We start from the raw sequence: 26,516 nt of genomic DNA, 5'->3' as shown, positions 1-26,516 counted from the left end.
ACGTAATTATGGGCAATCCAATCAAAAAATCAACTCCACGAATGTTGCTCCCCACGAAAACAAAGCAAATCTTCGGGAACATTTAGAGGCAGACTACACTAATAGAATTGAGTGCACTCCGCTAATCATAATTCATCAGCGAGATTAAAGAATAAGCGGCGGCGTCAAGGGGGGGAGGTGCTATGCTTCCTCCCACTCAGTGTGGGAGAGACAATATGATTGCCACACCTGCGGAAACGACGGCTAAAGTAACGAGACGAGAGGCTAAATAATTCAAACCACTACAATTAACGTGAACGTTGCTCCACATTACTTTTTGACGCCTAATATGAGAAATATGTAGGAATTAATTGTTTGTTTCGAGCTTCATTTTGATTTAACGCATAATTAACCGCGCATGTTATGCATCAAACGGTAGATGAGTTTACTTTAATTAAAAGTCATAATTAAGTTTCATGCTACATACACACACACACACACGCACCTTAATTTATTGCAATAATTAAAAGTGTAATTGTTTACTCAGCAGTTTAAATAAAGCCTTCAAATTTTAATAATCTCCGGAAAATGTAGAATACTGAGTTTAGAGTGCATTAAATAATTTTTAAATATTCTTAATGTCATTTTATGTATTGCGCAACATTCCTATGCACACGGAAATACATGTCGTATTAGAACTCATAAATTTTCTTCATATGAGTCATATCTAAAGTAGTCTATAAAGTTTATGAGGCACATCAACTTTAAAACCAAGTAATTGTAAATTAAAAAAAAAATATTACATAGTATAAAATGTAAATATAGCTTCAATATAAATAATCCTATACACGTGACATTGTACATAAATGTTGATGTTTGTATGTCTGGAAGTCGAAGAAGAAGGAAAAAATTTTAGTACATAAATGATACAAATATATTATCTTAAATTAACACATATTCTATTCCAGTTCATACAAGCAAAATGGAGAGTTCTATAGAAATATGGAAATAGAGCTACCAGCCATGTAGGGCGGCTGTACCGACACTTATTTAGCAGATTGCTTTCCTTTAAGTTGTTCTTTAATCTAGCGATGGCCGGCGCGAGAGTCGGCCGCGACGCTTTACATTCGCCCCTCTGTCTCTCGCCTCATCTGCGCTACGCCTACGTATGAAAGTTTCTTTGTCAACTATCCGTGTTTTATGCATCGCTAACTCGCTATGGATATCCGAGTGCGTTTTAGTTGGTTTGAGTTTCGTTACTTCCCTTAAGAATAGATTACTCTGTAGTTAGGTACACATTCTTGAAGGTTTTTTTTTTAATTAATGTTATTTAATATTAGCTATGTCCCGCGATTTCATCCATACGAATTAGTACATAAGGTATCATATGTGTTAAGTTAGAATATAACCTACCCATGTACCAAAATTCATTTAAATCCGTTCAATAGTTTTTCGTGAAAGAGTATTCATGCGTCGTTACAAATTTGCATTTATTACATTAATAGAATAGGATTTTTATTATCGACATAAGTTTTTCTATTTTTTATATTATATATTATTATCATATCCGCTATTAAATGTCCGTTGCTCAACATAAGCCTTCCTCAAAAGGGGAGTTTTGGCAGAAATTGCTACGCTTAGCAGACGGGTTGACAACCGCAGTTAGGCTTTAAGTGATGTTTTAAAAGATACGATAAGATACGAGAAAAACTATATTATATATAATTTTTATTAAACTTTTGAACTCCCTTTTTATTTTCTATTTAGCAAAAAAAAGGTTAATTTTTATGTAAAGTATATTCTGGACTTTAATATCTATATTTATAAGGTGATCAAAATATAATGATAGGTATTGATATTTATATATTTCATTTTCATAAATAAATGTCACCCCACTTACATACGCAGTGGCTAAAATATTTATATCACTTTTTCGTGAAATAAGTGTTCGTATTTTACAAGTATGGATATCCTCCTATCTCATTGTATCTCATGAGTAGACTGCATGTAGACTCGTTGTTACAAACGATCCTTTGTTCTGGTAAATGTTTTACACAATGCAGTATAGTAATGAATTTCATTTGTTAGTGTTTCATATGAAACGTAATTGTGCGCTTAATTAGTGAATAATACGGAAGGTATATAGTGATGTAATCGATACTAGCGATTCTCTTTATAATTGTGTACAGCACTATGTTTGTTGCATAAATTAAATTAATCAGAAACCTATACATATATCGTTATAGTTACATCCTTATGATTGATTCCTGGAAGGAACAGTTTAAATTAATAGTGACCGATTAATTTACAGTAATAATAAAGAATGAAAGTGACTATGATACATTATGGCTCCGTCTGGTCCCAGCATAGAATAGGTCACCTTTTCTTTCCCGTGGGTGTCTTAGGGGCGACTAAGGGAAGGCGAGAGATAGACTACAGCGTCCCTCTTAAAACATCTCTAAAGCCTATCTGCGGTTGCCAATCCGCCTGCCAAGCGTGGCAAATACTAGCAAAACCCCCCAAGGAGGAGGCTTATATTCAGTAATGGGTAGTTAAAGGCTGACATGATGATGATGATACATTAGCAGTACAACAATTAAATACTTTGACTTTTTTTACTATTGTGACGGTTCGCCTATAGTACAATAGGTTTAATACCATATAAGTGCATAGAAAAGAAACAGGGGTTCCTATGGGTGACCGCTGCGAAAGCTGAGCTATTTAATATAAACAAACTTTAAAGTCAAGGTTCACAATAGTATACAGAGAAGACGTTACCATATATAAAATATTGACACAGAAGGGAAACTCCTTTGATGTGTTTCCAAAGTGTAGTAGATGTCACAAGAAAATTAAATAAATTAAACAAAAATATATTATATTTTATATATAACCAAATTATAGTTTACCTTTTATCATCAGGTGTAAAAAGGATGCATACAACACAGTTTAATAAGGTTTATGAGAGCCTTTAAAGTTTTATAAATTCGATAATAAAATTAATAGAAAATACCAAAATACGTTAACATATAATTAAATTGAATTTGAAGAAAAGTTCAGTTCGAATAATAGGCTAAATCTGATTATTGAAGTATCTACCCTTCGGTGACATAATCTATGACGTTATTAGAGAAAGAATAGAAAGAAATAAAGAAAAAAGGAGAGACGGCGGATCGGCGGGCGCGCGGGAGTCGCTTTTTAGGAATTGCGCAAAAGAATAGAAAAAAGAAAAAAAGGACGGCAAATGGCGCGGGAGTCGTGTTTTAGGAACTGCGCAATAAAATAAAAAAGATAACTGGGATATAGAGCTAGGAGTGACTGGATCTATGAAGGGGTTTAAGATCTTAGTGTATCACTATCGATTAAGTGTGTGAAAAGAGTCAATGGAAGACTGGAGAATCCGGTGAGCTTGTTCCATTTATTACTACGTAGTTAGATTTTTGACTGTGATCACAGGCAAAGTTTATACTTAATATTTTTCCCAACAACTATTAAAATACGTATTTAATCGAGTCCATATACCTTTAGGTAATGCGTATATCGTTAAATGCAATCACATTTGAACAAAGATCTACATCAATATAATTTACGTAATAATAATACATACTTACGTTATTCTACTCATATACAAAATTCAATTATATGGCTATTTGATAGAAATTCCTCGATTTGACTCAATATTCTAATTGTCCAGTTTTGGCAAATACTTATTGAATCAACTATTAAACTATTATAATACTAACTAAATTCATATCTAGTTACTATAAATTATTTATTTATTGAGGATAAATAGACTGAGGTGGCTGTGGTCTGGTCTCATTGCTGGGGAAACAACCATCGATGAGACAGAGATGTTATTGAGTGGCGACTCTGTATATGCAAGTGTGGTGAGGGCTGCCTCCATTGGTTGGAGTGACTGTTTTAGGTGTATTATGGGGACTCGGTGGGTGCAGGAATTTGGGGCCGTTCCTAGTGGCAGTCTATGGGGGAATTGCCTGTGTTCAGTCGTAGATTGGTGATGGTTGAGACGATGATGATGATGGAATAGTTGTATTTATTACACTATTACAGTGTTGATTTGGAACACCTGCTCATGCTTAACGTCTCATGGTAAAGTGTTTTCATACCATTGCTCGGTCGACTGTACTAATGATTCTTTTGTATACTTTTAATTACCCATGATTACATGTGGGAATTTGTTTTACACCAGATGTACAGAGAAACAGCTTAGCTGTTGCAGGTGATTTTATGTGAATGTATTACTTTTAATACATTATTGTGTTAGTAGATAAATTCATGTAACGGTGGGATGTTTATGGTAAACAAGCCTGTATTGTTTAAGTAGATATTTTGTCTTGATTTATTATAAACTTTAATATTGATTTTATTGTAGTAAACAAGCTGATAATAACAATTATGTGTGTATTACTGGTTTCTAATAATATTTAATTATGCTGATATTATAGGTGTGGATTTAATTCCTAGTGGTAATAAAATTATCAAAGGATTCTCTGACTATAATTACTATTAACTAGGTAACTGTACCTCATGTACAGTATAAAATTAGTACTAAATGACAAGTATGAGTTATGTATTTTACTCATATTTAGGAAGAAAGTTGTCATGGCGATAAAGTTGTATGTGTGTTGTTTGTTCATGCTATATTGACTAGACAAGTTCAGGTTAATATTAGTGAATCTTTATTGGATTTATATTTAATATACATATTTTGAATATTTTATGGCAATAGAATGGAGATATACAAGTAGTAAAATATAATATTAGTATTTTATAAATTTCATTATCGAGTTAGTTGTATATGTTGGGCTGTATCCAAGGAGATATTATCCTATTAATATCAAGTTAGGACAATTACTTTAAATATTAATAAAGCAAACACTAACACTGATTATTCACTTCTTTAATAAATTTACATTAGAGGTTAGGAATCAAATAGATAGCATATTGGGAAATCTTCACCACACATGTATTTGAGGAACGTTCTTGATAATTAGTACTGTATGTATATATTATTGCGGGTACAATTGCAATAAGAATGTTGGACTTCTAATCTTCTGTTCATTCTTGAATTTGAAAGTAAGCTGGCTACTGATATGAATATAAAACTGCAGCATTACTGGATACTATTAATTATTTCTGGTGTAAACCATGATTATTTATGTCACTGATAATTTAGTTGTATATTACGGTTGATATATGATGATTTTATATTTAATTATATTAAACAAATACAAATAAACAAACTTGCTAGTATTTGTTACGTTGACAGTTGTGATAGATAATCAAAATTCAATTCAATACATCAATACGTCATTCAATACGTCATTAATGTGACAGATGTCAAACAAAAGGAGATTATACACGTTATGATTCTATATCTAAGTCTATAGCAAATTTATATAATTTTCTGTTATTTTATAATAACTGTAGGGGAAATATTGGAATTATTTATATGAGAAATTTCACTTAAATGATATGATAATTATTTAAAGACCTAATTTCTTGGGGATTTAATCATGATGATTTAAACACTAAAACACTTGTTTATCTGAGAAATCCTCTTAGTAAATAGGTTTACTAAGACACTAAAAGGAAGTAGATATAGTATAACTATAGTACAGCTACAATAATTGTATAAGACTTACTGTCCTTTGTATACAAATATATATTTAATCTATATCTTTCACATTATAATTATGCAATATATTGCCTCTACTACTACAACATACACAAATAGGACTTATTGTCCTTCCTATATACCTATATATAATAATTGACCTGGCACTTTAATGTGTAATTTATCAGTACTTATGACAACAACCAATTAGGACTTATAGTCCTCTCTATAAAGCTACATAATTATTTAATCTGATTATTTCACAATGTGATTAATCAAACCTCTACAAATATAACAAAAGATCTCTATTACTCTCAACACAATAATAGCTTGTTGGACTTAGTGTCCTCAAACTTATAGAAAACCCAACTGGTTATTTCACGAGACGTTGTTAACTTGTGATTAATCAGTGTCTTTTAAAGGACTTATAGTTCCTTTAGATATATCTCTCTGAATAAATAATTGGTTAATTCACAATGTGGTTAATCAACAATAATATTATATATAATTGACTGGACTTATAGTTCATTCAATAGCACTCATTACTTTTAGTAGCTCTCGACCTATGGGTTGGACTACTCGTTTTTAGGCTCCGGCCTAATCAACAGTTTTAACTTGAACCTTGAGTATTCTTGGTATTAAGTAAATAATATTAAATTGACAATGCTATGTTATGATATAGCAATTATCAACATTATATGGCTTGGCCAATTCCAGGGTGTGGAAGGTATCCCCTATCACACAAATCTTCATCTCTATCGGACTGTCTTCACAGGTGATCTCTAATGTCACATTATAGGGCCGAAGGGTTATGTCCCATCAAAGTAGGTTCTGGTGTCTGGGTGATCTCGCTTCTTGGTCTGATCTCTTGTGGAGCCGAAGGGAAACCCCCATTGAGTAAGCTCGTAACAGGGTGACGCTGGGAAACAGTTTCGTACTGTTAGTGGGTGATCTCTATGTCGCCATATAGGACTGAAAGGGTCATCGCCCATGAGTAAGCTCTCGTGTCGGAGTGATCCTGGGATTTCAGTTCCGATCCGTTTGCCTCTGGCAAACACTAATTTATACTGGAAGCATCGTGGGGCTGGTGGAGCCACTGTAATGTTGAAGTAAATGTACTTTTGTTTGGTTTGGAACTGAGAATACTCATTCCCTTATTACCATCAGAGTGCATTAATAAATAGTAATACCCTTCCCTACCTTTTAGGAGGAAGAGTTATAGATAGTTGGAAAGTCTTCCACTGGTCCGGGCGTGTGAGGGGCCCGACCGCTCCCCCATTTTTTTTATTATTACAGTTATTCTGTAATTTACTATTAAATTATATATTATATTCTAACTTCCTAGTTACATGAATTATGAGTATAATTCATTAATTATTCTTAATCCTTAAATATTTATCAATCATCTTCATTATTTAACTCCTATCATATACCAATTAAAGAACCTTTTGGTTATTACACACACAACTGGTCCTACATTACTAGACGATCACACATTTATTTATCTGGCCAGATGATCAAGTGTTCTACTATAAGATCTGTTCAATATTAAGTGTTTATTGTAAGGGTTTATATGATTCATAGGGTGTTTGGGGTGTATAAGGCAATATAGGTATGGGGTTATATTGAGGGTGATAAGCCATTCTTTAGAGTAGGTTTCATTGGATTTTCATAGATTTCATTAGGTTAAGCCTTCGTAGGCTTTTCTTAGGCTTTGTAGGTTTTCCATGTGTAGGTTAGTTAGAGGGTAGTTATAATTATTATAAGGGGTGCAAAGGGGGGACCATCACACTATCGAAAATGCAAAACAGGCTGACGTTTAACATTTAATCCAAAAACAAATAAATTAAATTCAAATATTAATATGACACTTTTATACTTAAAACAAATGAAACTATTTTTATTAAAAATAAATTAAAATATTTATGTACAAAAATCGAATTCAATTACAAAAACAAACATTACAGTGTCGAACTAAAATCCATTGATGTCATCAACGTACGAGTACACCACAGTCACGGGCATTATCTGCTCGCCACCGAACGAAAGCAGTGAGAGTCGAGCGTTTCGTTAATACCAACCCATATTGGATTATTGCCGGCACTCGCCCGCCGCAATAATATAACGAAATTCAAACATTAATAGGCTGAAACACAATCACGGATGGCCGCATAATCGAGTTAGGTGCCATTCGGTTAAACCCCTATCGCGTAATCTGCCTCATTGTCTGACAGTCGTTGCGCTGATCATAAGGGCCGATTATTGTGGCAATTTCGTGTTTATTGTTTTCAGGTGTCTCCTGTCACCCGCCTCCTGAAGGAGCTAACAATGCCCGCACCGCCTTATCACTCGATGGAACATTCTCATAAAATGTTACTGTGAATGTTTATAACTTGTACAAAATCAAGGGTAGAACAGTAATTGTTATTTTAAGAATGGGATGAGTATGCCTATGCATAAAAAAATATTACGGCACATTAACCTCATTGTTATTTTTCATTTGCTAAAAACAATATACGATACAAACAATGACATTAATGACATGTATTCGCTGCTAAGAATTATAGAAACCCATGTATTATCTATAAATTACTTGTTATATCTTGAGTTGATTAAAGATTTGTGTCGAAATTATTATCTTTATAAGAATAGTAGTAGTTGTATCAACAGATAATTCTGAGTACTCTAAAAATAATAATATCTATTTGAAAAATCTTTAGAACTATAAAATAACACTTGTGCTAGATGCATATATATATTTTAAATAAAGTTAAACAAGTAGAATGCTTTTGTTCTTCATATTTCATATTTAGATCGCAATATCAGAATCAGAAGTAGAATTTATCATTCTTTATGCAAAATGAAACACCCACTACGTGTATGGAGATTAGTAGAACCGGCAAGAGGTAATAAACAAACTCACATTCACATTTATAATGTTAGAAGAAAATTAGAATATCTAATTCAAAATAACATCAATCTTATTCCAATAGAAATACCTACGTCTGATACTGACCAAACAATAGCGAAATGCAGTAGTAGCCAGATAATAAACAAAATCCCACCGCTGCAAAGTAAGTGACATGTGGAATATACGTCGTGGAAGTTAAAAGTTTCACCTCGGTTAGATGCAGCTGAAGGAACAAATAAGTAGATGGAAGTGATGTCAAAACTGCCAAAAACAAAACTATAAAGTTTGCTTTATAACTAGTAGATATCACTTTATCTACTCGATATCTCCAACTCAATTTGGATCGGTGAACTCTTCTTTAAAGGTAGATACCAAGTTATATGTTGAATTGAACTGCAAACACATTGCACCTTTTTCACAATGTCTTGGTACTTATACCAAGACATTTTACTTCCATTTGTTACCATTTCATTGTAGTGTTGTATTTACATCAGCTACATAAACATAGGTACTAATGACACTATCTATTTCAATATACCCTTATTGCAGGGCAATTAATTTCAAATAGTAGTGTTTCTCGACAATCACTTAGAAATTCATTGATATTCATTAAAAGTTGTCTCTAATTACTTCAGCCAAGATACGACATCAAATTAAGCGTTCAATACTATTAACGAGCGTAGATATTGAACCAGTTACTTCCACTATGTATCGAAAAGTATTAAACCAAAAGCGTTTTATGATTACTAAAATATATTATGCGTGTTAACGTTATATGATGCTATGTAACGTTGTCTATGGCTACAACCGATTCTGCTGATCTTTTATTACATTATAAAACAAACGTTTCGTATTAATTATGAGACACGTTGCAGTCACATCCCTATTGATCGTAAAGAATCTTTGATAGCAGTTGTAAAATGTTCCAAATCGTTGTCGTGATAATTTATGAACCATGTTTATGGATGAATTTATGACGATATCTGTCTGCTCTGTATTTGAATCTATGCACAAACATTATGGAATGTTATGATGATATAACACGGTATAATTCATAGTACAATTGTTCTCACATTTAATATGACTAAGATGTAAAATATATGGAAAACCTACTATTGAAACCACAGATATTATTAATATTTAAATATACGACAAATAAATGTCGTAAGTTACCAATGAATGAGAATCTAAACATACCATATTTTCTATATTAATAAAGCCTATATTTATACAATAGGCACTTAATCATGGTAAATAGTCGAACCAAACCGATTTAAGACCATCACTCGATTATTCTTTGTTTATGGTTTTAAAAGTTTTTTTTTTTATTGATCCCTCCTCAATTTTCCTCAAATTGATGAGAAACTTATTAGAAATTGAAAATGGCATAAGCAACATTGATACATAGCGAATGTCCTATGTGACACAGCATCTAATAAAATAGATTTGTCCAACAAAAGACAGTAGGCAAATATATATGTATCCCTGCGACTGTAAATGAACTGACCAGGGTAGGTACTGATGAGTTTTAGTAAGGTTGTACAACGTACAGTGACCATCTCTGGTATTTGAACGTCACTTTTTATTAAGCAGGTAATACGATTGTTTACTAATTTTATGATATTTAAAAACTTGAATGTTCCTGTAATACATAAGTTATAATACTTAATTTAACTTTTATAAAAAAAAATTGAGTTTAATAAAGAACAATTAAAAAACGTGGTAATTAACACAAGTGGCATTTTGTTGTACCTAATAATCAGCTTAAATGATTTTGAGACGAGTACTTAAGCGAAATTAGTAAACGGCCCGCGAGACAGAGCTCGTGGCGCGAGGGGTGAAGTGAATTAAAGCAACTGGGAGCCTATTACGTGAAGTGAGTTATAAAATAAAGCCGCGGCGAGTAACTTCATACATTACAAGCCGATAACCAGACGAGACTTCTAAAACACAAACCAGTCCCTTTTAGTGAAATTGAAAACTTTTTCTGTTACTCATACTGCGACCGCGACACCGCTCCTTTTAAATCAATTGCCTTTTTATAATTAACTTACTCCGTTATTTGAGTGCACTAACACGTCGATTCAATTAAAATTCAATTGATATGTAAATTCATTGAAGAACAAGTTTTTCGGTTGATAATAATCAAATAAAGTGATCTTAATACAAGTGTAACTAGTTCTACAATTCTATATATATATATATAGGTGCATTTAATTTAGTTGGATTTATATTTATAGCTTTATTTCCTTTCAGATATTGTGATATTACAGAAAATTTTATTCTTTCTGCTATAAATAAAATAAGGAAATAATATAACTATTATTTTCTTATTCATTAAACGTTAGAATTTAAGTGAATAAGTCATTATTGAATTTAAAACAAATATCTATATCGATGAGTCTTTTCAAATGATATCTATAAAATAAACTTTAATTAAATTAAATCCGTCAGCAGCGAACTTGTAACACTACTTTTCAAAAATCACTCGAATCAATTCGTTAGTAACGTAAATACGATATAGATGGCATGAACACATACGAAATACATTACCTACCTTTTGACAGTCGCGTAAATAGTAGTAACAATCACAATAGATTTATTAGTTAAATGACATTCCAAGTCCGAGGGTATCCCGCCACCCGCGTGTCAATTCTGACATTATGCAGTCGCCCGCCCTAATGCAATGAACGGCCCCATCCGCTATCAAGCCTCGCTACTTTTAGCTAATTCTTATTAAACATTTATTACATTAGACAAAAGCTATCGGGAGGTATCGGGCGTGATGTTTTATTTATTACCTCTTATATACGATTGCTATTTTGTATCCGTTATAGAAAAGGAATCTGACAAATGAAATTGATTCGATAGCAGGTACGTACTCTAACAAGAGGTGCTATTTGAAACACCCTAATAAAAATAATCTATCATATGTATATATATATATATATATATATATATATATATATATATATATATATATATATATATATATATATATATATATATATATATATATATTGACCTATTCTCATCTATCATTTACTGGTGCTCAACTAGCGTATTCCGTTACGCAGGCGGGGTTACCATACCATTTTCACCCGTCAAAAAAAAAACTTATATTATGTATGTATTAAATGTTATATAATGTTATATTTAATGTTATAAAATTGACATTTTGGTCTCTTTATTCTTATCCTATTGTCTTATCTTAATTATTAATTCATAATTATATTATAAAAACTATAAGTTAACTGCTATGTAACTATATATTATACACATTTAATATTAATAATTTTCCTATATTTATGTAGGATAAAGTAGACAAAAAATTTATTAAGCAGCAATTATTTTACAATTGTACTAAATACTAGTTAAATAGGTCATAGTCTATTTATTATCATAGCTTAGGTATCCTAAATTTTTTTATGATTTTATATATTTTTATAGACTTTTTCTTAATATATATATATATATATATATATATATATATATATATATATATATATATATATATATATTTGTCTTTACAATAGTGTAATATATTTTTATAATATTATTTTTTATATTATCAGTACACAGCGGTTTTTACCAAATAAAAAATAGTTTCCATTGTTTTTATTTGAGGAATTCACAACCGTCATAGTATATTATTTAATAGCATAAAATATTGCTCATATGACTACATCTATTTATTATATCTCACTGACAGTATATGACTGTATTTCAGACCTCAGTGAATAGGAGAATAGAAGTAATACAGAATAGTGAACAGCGATTATTGTGAATGGTTTAATTAAATCTATAATACCTAGCAATCGATAACCTTCAGATCACAGTAGTAAGTTACTCGTAAGTTCGACACAAACGAGGTAGGTTGATTCCTTATTGAACTAATTAGATTTTTTATACTGATATACTTCTCTGTATGGTTGAAATAATTTTGAATAATATTTGTGTCACACGCTATCCTAGTTTCACACACCTTTTTTTATTGTTATAATGTATTGTACAATATTGTATAATATTGTTTTTATACAGTAAAATTAGACCAGAGCTGTATTAAAATTGTTCTTCGTGCCTTATATTTTATCAACATTACTATTAAAACTTTAAATCGAATTCTTCGAAATATAGCGACGATAAAAATAAAATACAATATCGCAGAAGTGCATCGTTCAGACTTCTGTAAACTATTTTAAGTTCACCAAAAATAGTTTAATCAGAGTTATGCGACCCATTAATTAAATTACGTTTGCTATGGGCTGGGCTATAAGAAAATTGCTTTTATTTGTGGGGAGTCATTCAATTAAACATTCATTCATTTGTGGCCCATCGAGTAGCGTCCATTACATTTAATTATAATTTAGAAGGCCTCTTTAATGATTAGGTTGTACCTATAGGTATGGCAGGTATAATTTCAATTAATAATTTTCTAATATCTACGATTACGAATTATCTACATATATTAATTATATACATAGATAATAATCAACAATTTTCTAATGTGATTTTAAATTATTGTAATTATGATGTCCATTCTATTAATTTTTCAGTGTTTTCTTTTAATTACAATTAAATACATATTGTAGTTGATCAAATACAATAGTTACCTGTATTTAATAATATTATAAACCAATATAATGTGTACTTACGAAACTTTTAACAATAAAACAACATAAATCGATTCAGAATTAAAGAATTGAAATAGCTAATGAAAGTAAATACTAATATCATTGCATAGTCCCTCATCATTATGAAGAATCTACTTTCTTTTATTATAGTTCTGGACCGTATATACTCATAAACTGTGTTTAGTTACTTTTAGCCGTTTTCTTGATAGCATCGGATTACCTCTCAAGGGCACATCATCGAGTTCCTTTGCTTGTTCCAATTTTTAAGTACTTTTTCCAAACAGTTCCTTGGTGCATGAATGCATGTCTTATATAATATATATATAAGGTTTTTCCTTGTAATGAAATAAAATATTGTTACCTAAATATGCATAACAATTTTAATTAATTGTTACTCAATGTTGAATCATACATCTGTATGACTAATAGGTCATTACTGAATCACAAGAAAATGACATACATAAGAGCAAATTAAAATAATCGAATTTACAATAGATTTTTTTAATGCAACTTAGAATGGCAAAACAGCTGACTGCCCACCTGATGGAAAGTGGTAATTGTCGCCTATAGACATGAGCAGTACCATGGACATAACAGAGTATACTGTTTGGCCCATGATACCACCCATGCATTGTCATTCTTGAGGACTCAGGTATTATTCCTCTGTACCCAATAAATTCACTGCCATATCACACCCTTCAAACCGAAACACAGCCATTCAAATACACTGCTTCATGGTAGAAACACGAATGGGTCAGAGGGGCCCAAGCAAACGACTTTTGTAGTCTCTCTCTGTTTTTTAAAGTTTTAAAGAACTCTTTAGCTAAAATGTTATTATTTTTTAGAAAAAGTTGTTATTTTTTTACAACACAATAAAATATAACAGGACTTCTATGAGATTATACTGAAAGTGAGAAAATCGAGAAATGAATTATAAATGTCGACTCATAATTAGATACTTATTGGTATTAAATACAAAAAAAATTATTACAGTTCTAAAGCATGCCAGGCATTACTAATTATAAAAAGAACATGTCATGTATGAGTGCTCGATATGAATTTGTTAAGCTTTAATACTCATCATCAGCATATCAGCCTTTAACTATCCTCTGCTGAACATAAGCCTCCCCCTTGGGGGGTTTTGCTTAATACTAATAAGCTTTAATACTATTTTTTATTTTTATTTATTTAAATATTACTGTATATAAATTAAAATATCAAATAAACTAGTAACCTAAGATTAGAAGTGCCCGTGTTGTGGGTGACTAGTTCACTCCGTATTACAGAGAACAGTAACAGCTGTGTCCTAAAAATCAGAATTAAAATATATAAACAAACGTATATTACCTATCGTTCCTAGAATCATTTTAATTATTAACAGTATCTGCATATCGTATCATAGATCGCCTATACTATAAGATTTTCTACAAATATTACTAAAGATAGTAGTCTTTATCTTTCAATTACAATAATTATTATCTTCTACAATTCGAACGATAAACACCTGAATGTGATGATGAGATTGATCAGTTTAATATATTTAATTACAATACGATATAAGTTATATATATATACTGATAATTATACTATTTAATTGAGGATCTGTTAGCCAATCTTGGCTAGGACAATTGTTTTATTATTACACTTTTTTTGCAATAAATATTAAGTATCCAAAGAAAAAATATGTGTGCGTAAAATATGAACTTTATAATGACTTTTTGGCTTCAAATGGCGATTTTGAGTCTAATTTAAAATGCTAAGCTAAAATCATTATTTAATTACGACGAGTTCTTTTAAATATACAGTGACACGGAACTCATAAAGTTGTTAATCGAGTTGGCACTTAAATAATCCCATTGCATTATCACTATTTTTTTATTTCCGGCTAGTTATATCTGCTACTTCGGCTTCATGATGAAAGTTTTACTGTATTGCTCATCATATTTTAAATAGATACCTAATTAAAATTATCTCGTTTCTAGACATTGTGTTTCGTCATCATCATCATCTCAGCCATTATCTGTCCACTGCTGAACATAGATCTCTCCTGTAGACTGCCATAAGGAACGGTCCTGAGCCACCTGCATCCACTGACTCTTTGCAGAACATTTAAGGTCGTCGCTCCATTTAGTGAGGGACCGTCCTACACTGCGTTTAGTCGTACTGTTGTTATTTATTTTTTGTTGTTTAATTTGGATGAAATATTTACCAGTTATTTAAATAATCTAATGCTCTATATAGGACAAAAAAAAAATTAATATACTGCTGCAACGTCTATGAAGATATTAAATATTTTAATGTAACAAACTTTTAATGTAGAATAAAATTGTAATTAGAATTTTCTTCTTAACTATATAAAATACGACGACCGTTATAAACTGTCAAAAATAAAACACTTTGTTTATCGTTTTTTATTTTAATTATGTAGGTATTATAATAGTGAGCACCTATGCTTAATTGCTTTAGTACCCACTAAACCCAATAATTATATATTTTAACTACTTACTTAAATCTTAAATGGTATCTTTATGCTGCTCACATAGTGTATGCGTAATTAAATCCCACAATTTAGGTTATTAAAAAACTCCAACCAAATTAATGCAAGCAAATTAATTACGCTTACTTTACGAACTAATCTAGTTTACTTAAATTAATTATTTTATGTGTTAATTTTATGGAGGGCTATAATAACCTATTATCTGAATTATTTTTTTAAACTTGTTAAATTTTTATGCTTAATAATTTTTAATAGCCCGGCTCTTTTGATATAATTTTATGTGATGAAGTGTATTTTTAGAGGCACATACGACTCAGATATTTCGAAAGAATTTTTAAGAGCTTTGGTGAGTAAACTATTTTTGGTTGCTATGTTAAATGTATGAATATAAAGTAAATTGTTTACACTTTGCAACCTATACCTATAGTATTTTACATAGCTCATATCATATTAACATAGAACAAGGTACAATTTATTATATATATATATAGATTGTTAATAATGAGAATTATTTAAGACTTTATCATAGAGTAATTAATGGATATATTAGGCATATTTGTCATTCTATATAAAACATGGTAAAAAGTACGATTTGGCAGGATTTTTTGTTTGTATTATTATTATTATTATTGAGCATAATCTGTTACGGCATAGAAATGCAACGTAACAGAGTATGCTTACTCCGTATTATCCGTAAGGCGTGGAAGTAAGAAAATAATATGTCATCAACCCTTTTCGTCATCAGGATCTCAACAATTGGAAGGGCAATATAACAATATATTAATACAATAGATGGAAATCGCGAAATAAGACCCCTACATCAATATACATTAAAATGTACAAGTGATTAAAATACATTGTAGTTAAAAAAAAAATAAACAGTACGAGACTATTTACAATTGTTACACGAGGTAACTGTAAGTAGGTTAATTAGATACAAATTAGATTAATTATGTTTTAAATTGTAATTAATTAATTAAATAGTATTCATGAATAATTATTTGTTGAAGAGCCAATATACAAATTGCGTTGGCTTACTTTTTGATGATTCATCAACTGTTACATTGAATTATAAATATTACTTCTGTCACTTTTTAATAATATTTCATGAATATTTATAATATACGTAAGATATGTTAATTTTATAATGTATTTTTCACAAAATATACAGTTTATACATGATTACTTATAAAAATATAATTAATATATTCAAACCAACAAGTAATTGGGTTCATCTATTTTACTTTAATAGAAAAGTAAATAAATAAAAAAAAAAACAAAAATATTTATGGGCCTTCTAACAAATAAAATCAAGTAAGCTACGATATATTTCAAAATAATGAGACATAAACACTATCGGTTAATTTTTTTTCTAAAGTTGGCAATAAAAATATTTTTTCACTTACCATAAAATTAATTAATTGGTAATACGTAAATTCAGTGTAAAATTACCTATGTGTATATTATATTATAATGTAAATGGGGTTCACGCTTAGTTCACACAACACTACGTAAGTCACTGAGATGTATATTGTACCATGATATTTTTAATATAAAAATAGCAATATCTATTTATTATATTTGATTTATCATTTTATATTTTCTACATGTACTGATGCACTTGTATAATCATTACAACATTTAATAATATATGTTAAGAATAACCCAATGGGACCTCTTTCCGTTTCTAACCAGTATTTATGTACTTTCAGATATGCATATAATCCCAAATGTGTAATATGCCGCTGTATCTTAAAGTTGTATGAAGTTGTCAGTTTGACAAGTCGCGATGTACCGCGCGATACATTATTGGCCCGTTGCACAGTACAGCAAGACGCGTGTTTACAAACCGCTCTCCTTATAAAAACTGAATGAATGAACGACCGCGGCGCGGTACTCTATCGGCCGGCTTCCTGTCTACCATGATAACACCCTTTGCTGTTTAATAAAACCATTGTTGCTAGCATACTTTAGTTAATAAAAATATTGTACTTATGTAGTTCTAAAAACATTTAAATAAATTGCCTATGATTATTTATTATTTACAACTTTTTTCAAAAATTACTATATATACGTATATGAATTACAATATTGTCTGAGTGCTGGACATGAAATACCAAAAATAGCAAAAAATATTTAAAATTTAACAATTTAGTGATTGTGGATTGATTGAATGTGGATGACATAAATTTCAGACTTAATTGAATATTTATAATATTAATAACACTATAAATTTGTTACGATTTTTCCTGAAAAACTTCTGTATTCATGTAGAGCTAAGGATAATATTTGTTATTAGCTATATTTATTGCCAATACGTATGAAATTTTTAGAAATTTATACTTGGCTCCACATAACATTTACCAATAGGTACACATATTGATATAAACCTGTATTGTAGCTCATTTTCAGCAATTCAGGTGACTAAATCACGATGCACCATACATATTTATTGTTACTACGTATTGAAATACATATATCACCACTTGTATACCTTCTATATTAAGGGTTTTATATACGTAATTAAATAAAATAGTTAAGTGACACAAAATAACACTAACATAGTTTAAGTCAATTGTTACTAACAAGAATGGATCTTTGTAATCTATAAATAAAGAAATATTATTATTATTATAAAATTACATTAATAGCTTCTTTTGTGTTATAGGAAGCCTAAGGGCATAATTCAAAACAGTTGTTATTAATTTAAACAGTACTTATCTTAAAATATAATAAATACCTAGAGATCACGTAAAAATCTCTCGTAATAAGAACAGTCGAAGAATCATAGTTTATTTTCGAGATTGCCAGTGTGCAATGGTAGAAAAAAAGTAATATTATTTTTCAATTCCCATACAAAGGTGGTCGGTGCGCGGCGGCAAATTGGTTGTATTGTCAATTTGGGCAGTGCGTGCCGGGGCGCAGATGAAATGTTTATTTTCAATTTCCGACATTTTCCCGCCGCGTCCGCCGCAGGATTAGGATGCGAAACAACGTCACTATTTGCCACTATAGTTCCAAATGCGTCGCACATAATCAGAATTGTAAAGTAATCATTTGCATAATTGGAACGACAAGACACTAATTATACTTACAAAATAAAAAAACACACAATGATTTGACAAATTTTTACTCTTTCCTTTTCATTTTTTTTTTATTTAAGGGAAAGTAAATGCACTGTACTTACAGTTTTAGAGTATTGGTTATTTGTTTCGTTTAATTAAAGTTTTTAGATCGCAAATTAGTTCAAGCATGTCACAATACTGCGTGACGCTTTATTCTACTTTGTTTTCTACAAAACAAAGCTTTCTCCGATAGTTTTACGTACTTCGGTAGGTATCGATAAAATTATACAAAAACATGAGTTTTACAAATATGAATACACAGATATCGCGATTAAGTGTCAACTTTCATGATTTCAAAATAAACCAAAAGGGCCTTTTTGACTCCCGCTCAATATTCGAAGTTAATACAAGAAATTTATAACATTTTTATTATTGACAAAAATAGCTTTAGAGATTGTATTACTCTCTAATGCTATTTTCAAATAAAATCAAATGTATTTAGACGATCGAAATGGCGATTCTATCGCTAAAAATATCTTCAGTTTTTAGTGCAAAATAAATAACATTTTAGTCACTTTTTTAACTAATTAATGTACGTAGCTATTAGATTTTACGGGTGATAAATATTCCAATATCGACTTGTCACTTGACCTGTAGGTTGTCATATATTTACATAGTAGCAACAATACCGACGCAAAGTAATTAATAATTTTATCATTGCAGTAATGAGTGCTATCAATCCTTTTAATTATAACAGCCAAGTTAGGTTAGGTTAGGTAGACACTTATAATATACATGACTTAATTAATGTACGTGTCTATTATTTATTTGTATTTCTGTGCCTATTTGAATTGCACACGATAAAGAGAAATAGACGTGACAATATTTGTTTTATTAACATTGTAAAATTAAAATACTATTATACACAAGCATATTATTAATCAATTTTTATTGTAGATATTTATATGTTTTTATTTTGAATATACAAAGAAGTTTATTAAAATTATTAAATTCATGCAATAACCACTATTACCGAAATATATAATATTTCACAACGATACGAGCAAATGTATGTTTATATATTATATTATCTATATTTTACATATTGGTACTTGCAATTAGTTCCTGAAGTCTTGGTGATGGTATCGCGCGATGCGAATCGCATGAGAAATTTGTAATAGCATTTAATCGGTAACTGACGAGCATGGTGCACGTTTTCAATTCATGTACGCGACCCTTGGACATTAAGGTTATTTCCAATTTGTATCGGGTCATCGAAACAGATATGTATGTAAAATTTTCACTAACTGTTTATACCTATATATATCATATAAAATATGATCTAGAATATCTTATATTGTAAATATTATTTACTTATTCATCTTTATGAACGTAAGTATCACAACTACAATGTAAAGAACTTCTGCAACTATACATATTACAACTTCAAAATTTCCCCTTCATATTACTTAAGACGCACCTTAGATATATGACCCGTTATACAGGACGCATAAATAGCTTAATTGTCGGTTCAAAGTATCCTTCGTTGGTGGCAGGAAACTTAAATATTAGCATGTTTTATTACCCGATGTTTGCGTAGTGCTTCCTTTGAACAGACTGACGGCACCGCAGCACCGCCGCCGGCGGTTCACAGATAAAAGGTTCCACCATCACACAGCAGATTATTATCTACGTATGACGTTTCTGGGATCCCCTCAACATTAATTAGGGATTTATTTTATAATCCACTTTAATTAAATAGTTATTTTATATCGAAATATACCATCACTACATGCATACATCTCATTATATATTAGACTACTTCATAAATTTAATTTAATACATTTAAAAATAAATCTTTAATTATAAGTATGAAACTGTTCGGCAATCCAAAGCTATAGTAGTTTTAGTGTTTAGCTACATATATAATTACACTTCAACTAAATCAATAGATGACTTTATCATTTTCCATAATACAAAAAAAAAAAAAAATTATTACTCTTCGCAATTAACGATAATCTGTAATACTTGAAAAACTAACAAAAACTAAAAAGTCAACAAATTTAAATTAAACGTAATTTCATTGTCTTGAAACCAAAATACCAAATTAAAAATGCAAACTGCAATAGGCCACCCGTATACTGCAGTTACACATTCTTAACAACTAATAACTTAGCGGGGTCGTTTACACGACAACCTTATGCGATATTTACGAAGATTATGCAACAAACGTTGGCAATTCACTTGACATTCTGTTTCAAAAGGGCCCCTCGAGCCTCGAGCCTCGAGCCGCGACAATTGTATGTCATTTATGTACAGGGAAAAGGTTGGTATTCATTACACGGCGACCGTCCAATACCGCCAAGTGACCGTAATGGCGGGCAATTTACTCGAAAAAAAAAAACCCTAGTTATACAACCAACAGTGGTGATTCATTGTTGTGGCTTGTTTAATTTTGTTATTACTATAAAACAGTGGTATTAGAGACAAACCTAGTCTAGCATCTAAAGAGGAAAGAGCTGGAATCTACTTCCTTGATCACGAATTACTAAATTAAATATAATAAACGGAGTAATTTGTTAGAGTAAATTTTAATTCTTTGTATTGTTATTCGTATTTAATATTAAAATTAACAAAATTTTTTAAAAATGCATGGATGAGTGTTTTGAAAGAGTAACTTGAAGCAAAAACTACTAAAAGGGTTTAAATGAAATTTGACATATGAATAGGTTATAACCTATTATATACGAAACTTTTACGATATGTACTTACTGATTCACGCGGACGGAACTGTGGGATACAACTAGTATTTCATAAGTTTTATGTATTTTATTCTAAAGTATCAAAGTAATAATTGCCCTAGTGAATAGATACATTCTTTATTTAAAAAAAAAAATTAGAAGTAATTATATTCTGTAGGTATCTCTGGTATTGTTTAATACAATACATTACACTTAATTGTAATATATAAATTAATTGCATAAAAGCATACTAGATCTAAACATATCGCAACTTGATGTTTATACCTATTTTACTGACAAGTACTCGATAAAAAGTTGTGTATAAAATACAATGTAACGAAAGCATGCCGATATAACATAACAAATTAAATTGTGTCACAGAGCATCGACCACGTGTGAATGCCACCGCGTAACAGGAATACCGGGCAGGGCCGCGGGCTTATTAACTCCCTCCATTAATTAAATTATTAGAAATCTCGAGCTGGGCTAATTAACGAAGAATTCCAACATTTCGGTCCACCTATCGGGCTTTAATTAAAACTGACAAAGCCGCGAGTGAACGAGCACTCGCCAAATATCGCCTCTATTAATGAAATGATCACTCGAAACTAATTAAATTATGGAGGTAATGGTGCGTGCTAGTGATACTGGCTTCAGGGATTCGACCACTCTGTGTAACACCTGCTATACCAAATTGCCGCTCAATTTTAATGAAATTAATAAATACTAAATCTAAAATGCTGTATTAAAAAATAATTAACATAAATAAATATTACTATATTATTTGCAACAGACAGAAACCTCGCAAAAAGTTTAAAAAAGGCATAAATTTTATTCACATTTGACCAATTAAGTTTACGAATTTGTAATGTTATATATTATTTACATAAATAAGAAAACTACATATTTAATATATACTATTAATTAAAAAGCTATAAATATTAATTATTTACAAAATTAGAATTTAAAATGAGCTATACTTATTTAGAAGATTAATAAGTAGTCGATAATTTTATTTTATGTAAATTAGTTTTTATTTAAATAATAAAATTAAATATATTTTTTGAATTTTTAAATCTATTATTACGTTTCAAATTAATTTGTGAAATGAATAATAATAACAACATGAGAAAAGTTTAAGGTCTGCCTATCCCTTAGTCCCTTAATAATATCTCTATGTATTATTAATATATACTTGTTTATAAAAAATGAGCATTATCTGAACAGATATTAATAATATGGTAACTGTAAGATAAGAGTACTTTATAATAACAGTAAAATAACACACAACAATAATTTTGTACCACTATATGGTTTCAAACAAATATAAAATAATTTTATACGTACCTACATTGAATGGTATAGATATATGCAGATACAAATAATTATTTATTTATCACTCTCACATCTTTATATGACAAACAACTATCCGATGAGATCAAATTATACAAAGAAACTTATGTTATTAGGTAAACGTTGCACCATTCATTAGAATTTAACATTGTTGTAGGCACGGCAAGCGAGGCGCAGTGACATTAAAATGAGTAATTATAATAAAGCTGATATGTCCTCATAATTAACTAAGCCTGATGAAGAGTGCTTTGACGAGCAATTGAACACGCAGCAGCTTTAGCGCTTTACAGCTACACATTCTTTGTTTATTTATATATTATACTTTTTTCCGTTTAGTTAATTACCAAACTATAGAAATTGTGGTGTTTATTATTAGCATTTGATGGAATTTCTAATTACTAATAACTGTTAATTATTTGAACTGTTCCTTAATTTTAATTTCTTCTAAAAAAGTAAATAAAAACGGATAAATATCTAACACAATTTCATAAATAGTTAATACAATTACAAATTAATTTTAATAAGTTGAAAACATTTCGTGATACCGACAGTCCTTAATAGAGATTTTTTAACCGACAACACTATACATGTACTAATATTTTGTAGTCATTACTATAATTATTGTTTAGAATTATTTATAAATAAATTTATATTTTAAAATTTAAAACTATTTTAAGAGCGTTTTTCAAACGACTTCAAATATTTATTGATACATCATATATTTTCATATTCTTTTATTTCTTCTTTATAATATATTTTTATTTATTGAATTATACTTAGATAAATTCTTCTGTACAGCTTTTCTTTATAGATTTTATTAACCTTATTAACCCTATCTTAAAGCGCAGTGCTTAATCGCTGAGTTGTTACGCGCCTACAGCAGCACTAGCGCTAATTAGACGGAGTGACAACCCACTCCTGCCATAAAACGCTGCAGATTTATCGCCACAGATTATTTATATTATGTTTATTAGGCCCCGCCCTCCGCACCCTCCGCCCTGCTTTCCCGCTAATTGAATTGCTCGGATTTTTTATACTTAACAACACCTGAGGAGTTTATTACGGCTCATTGTTTTATGATGACCTTTTGGGACTTACATCTACTTAATATATTCTGTCGGACAAGATTTATTTCAATAATAAGATAATGATATAATAAGTTGATAATTACTGTTAGTTTTTACCTTAATTATTGCTTAATAGAACAATCCAATTCAAAAAGGTATAATTTCATATAATCATGTATAAAGCCAAATAATAAATGCCAAAGTTTATAACGATGGATGGTTTGATAAATGTTTGTTACTCTATCAGTCAAAAACAACTGAACAGATTTAAATGAAATTTAGTATACGGGTAGGCTATGTCCTAACTTAGTGCATATGTAGGTGAAACCGCAGGAATAACTAGTAAAATCATACTTGTATTTATTACTTACTTTTCAGTTAATTATCTTTCTTTTATTTTTATGATCTACCATGGAATAATGATTTAAAAAAAATTACCATAAAATTGTATTAACTATTATATATTATAAAATTAAATATTTTCAATTTGAATTGGAAACGTATTTTTAATTTCACAAACTTTATTGATTATAACGAATACAAGCTTTTAATTCATTTGTGGGACTGTAATCATATACAGCCTTAGTTGTCTATGCAACAATTGTAAATAAGAAACATAAACAACACCACGTATAAAATTGATTACACTAATTGTTACTGCAATATGGTGAAACAGCAGCAGCTTTCTGACCTTTCAAATGAAGCATAAACCATTGCTCTTTCCTGGTAGATAAAACGATAGCTGTGTTACATAAAATTGTACAATAGATAATAGCAGAGTGTAAGTAACTATGAAAATATATCCCATTTTATTTTACGTTTTATCTAATCAACATTGCACATAATGAATCAAAATATGTTTTAGTAATAAAGGTCTGTTAGAAATTCTTGTAATAAATAAATTTTAAATCCAGTTAAAAAAGTAGTTCACACATAACGTAATTATTCTAATGTGAGGCACAAATTGACCACGCACTTAAAACTATAAATTGAATATGCTCTGACTCTGGACATCCAATTAACCTAATAATCAAAATGCAACATTACCGAGATCATAATTAACATACAACGTTATAAATCATCAGCGAGTGGGAATACAAGTTATTTTGGCAATAGCATCGGTTATGATTAACAGCGTCTCCGCCCGGCACAATGATAAATTGACAACGAAAATAACCGTTATTTTATAACAGATTCCAATCCACAGAGGACAACGAGGTGAAGCCACTCATTACGTTAGTTTCTATTAGTATAATGACGTCTAGCTGTCAATTAGTAGTACAACACTGGATGTCTTGTCTTACAATAATTTGGTCTAAATAATGCATTATTAATTAACGGCAAATAACAATGAGCACGCCTCTGAAGGTATAAAAAGTTATCAATTACATAAGCTATATAAATAATTGAGATATTCTATGTACAATTTATTATAACGAGTTGTTTATTTTTTTTAACTGTCACATTTTTAAATATTTAAAATGATTATGTTACGTCTCTTGATCTACATTGCTAGTAAATACATAAAATATTGATTTAAAAAATTATTAATCAAAAAGATAACAGTAGGCTCGTTCACTACCATTAAAAATTAAATAAATTCTAATATGCACGGCTAAGTGCAACAGATGCCTCTAACTACCCAAGCAGTAAAGATAGTCGTGAGCATATTTTTTTGGTATATTTTACCTCTTGCTGAGCGGACACTATTGTGCTAATTTGAAAAAAAGAAAACTAAAAAAGGCAATAACAACATCAACAACAGCGACACAAAGTACCTACAATAAATGTATATTATACTCGTAGTATTTTTTTTTTAATAAAAATAATTGCAATTCGTGACAGCATACACCGATTACCACAATGTCAAGAGGGACAAAATTTCTTATATCCATTTACCATTACCTTCTGTCTTCTACTAGATTTTAATAAGCTATATAAACTGGACACAGCATGAAATCTTTAAATTTATTTTTAATAGATAACCTAAAATAACATGAAAATGTTGAATGTGCAATACCATCCAAATCCGATAAATTCTTTTACCCTGTGATGACTATACGTAGGTACTTACATGAACTTTAAAACCTTTGAAAAACGATTGTCTTTAAACATGTAATTTACAACTTTAGAATGAAAAGAATAGAATCTGATTTACAATGGCCGTTGTTGGCATGTCCTTATCCATGGACATGGTATCCGGCGTTGTATCTGCGTTGATTTGTTGCTTCAGTTTGCAGAGTGTGTTCTGAAGCTAATTAATTTTAATTGGACTGAATTGCAAACCGTCTATTGTGAGAGTTTTAGCTACTTAACGTATTCAATAAACACGAGTTGCTTAAAATATACTTTAAATATATTAAATATTTTGTACAGAAAAGGGAAGAAAATGTATTAAAATTATTAAGTCTAAATTCTATAAAAACTTCTAAAAATGTTTTAATCTTTGTCACTCAATTACGCTTAAACAGTTGAAGAAAGTACCATAAAATTTTGTACACATCTAGACCATATTTTTATCAGAAATCTAAAAAAGTAAGCGTAGCTCAACTGTGTAATAAAGAAATTAAGTTTCAATATTAACTCGTAAAGTTGGATTTAAAATACCGAACTCCCATAACTTTGGAAGCC

At 30.1% G+C, this 26,516-nt stretch overlaps 1 protein-coding gene across 2 annotated transcripts in view; it reads right to left on the bottom strand.

Moving 5' to 3' along the window:
* Window positions 1-26,516, bottom strand: part of LOC113523353 (LIM domain only protein 3) — an 82,240-nt gene that overhangs the window by 15,342 nt on the left and 40,382 nt on the right. The window contains exon 1 of one of the 2 annotated variants that reach the window (XM_026909288.3): window positions 17,066-17,527. The exons of the other annotated variant lie outside the window; for it this stretch is intronic. Within the exon in view, the coding sequence (XP_026765089.2) occupies window positions 17,066-17,068 (3 nt within the window). The 5' untranslated portion in view covers window positions 17,069-17,527. Of the gene's footprint in view, window positions 1-17,065; window positions 17,528-26,516 lie in introns of those variants that run through there. 2 annotated transcript variants of the gene reach the window in all.

Source organism: Galleria mellonella, unplaced genomic scaffold, assembly GCF_026898425.1.
Source record: "Galleria mellonella isolate WM207_F2 unplaced genomic scaffold, CSIRO_AGI_GalMel_v1 utg90, whole genome shotgun sequence".
Lineage (NCBI taxonomy): Eukaryota > Metazoa > Arthropoda > Insecta > Lepidoptera > Pyralidae > Galleria > Galleria mellonella.
This window is presented reverse-complemented; position numbering and strand designations above follow the sequence as displayed.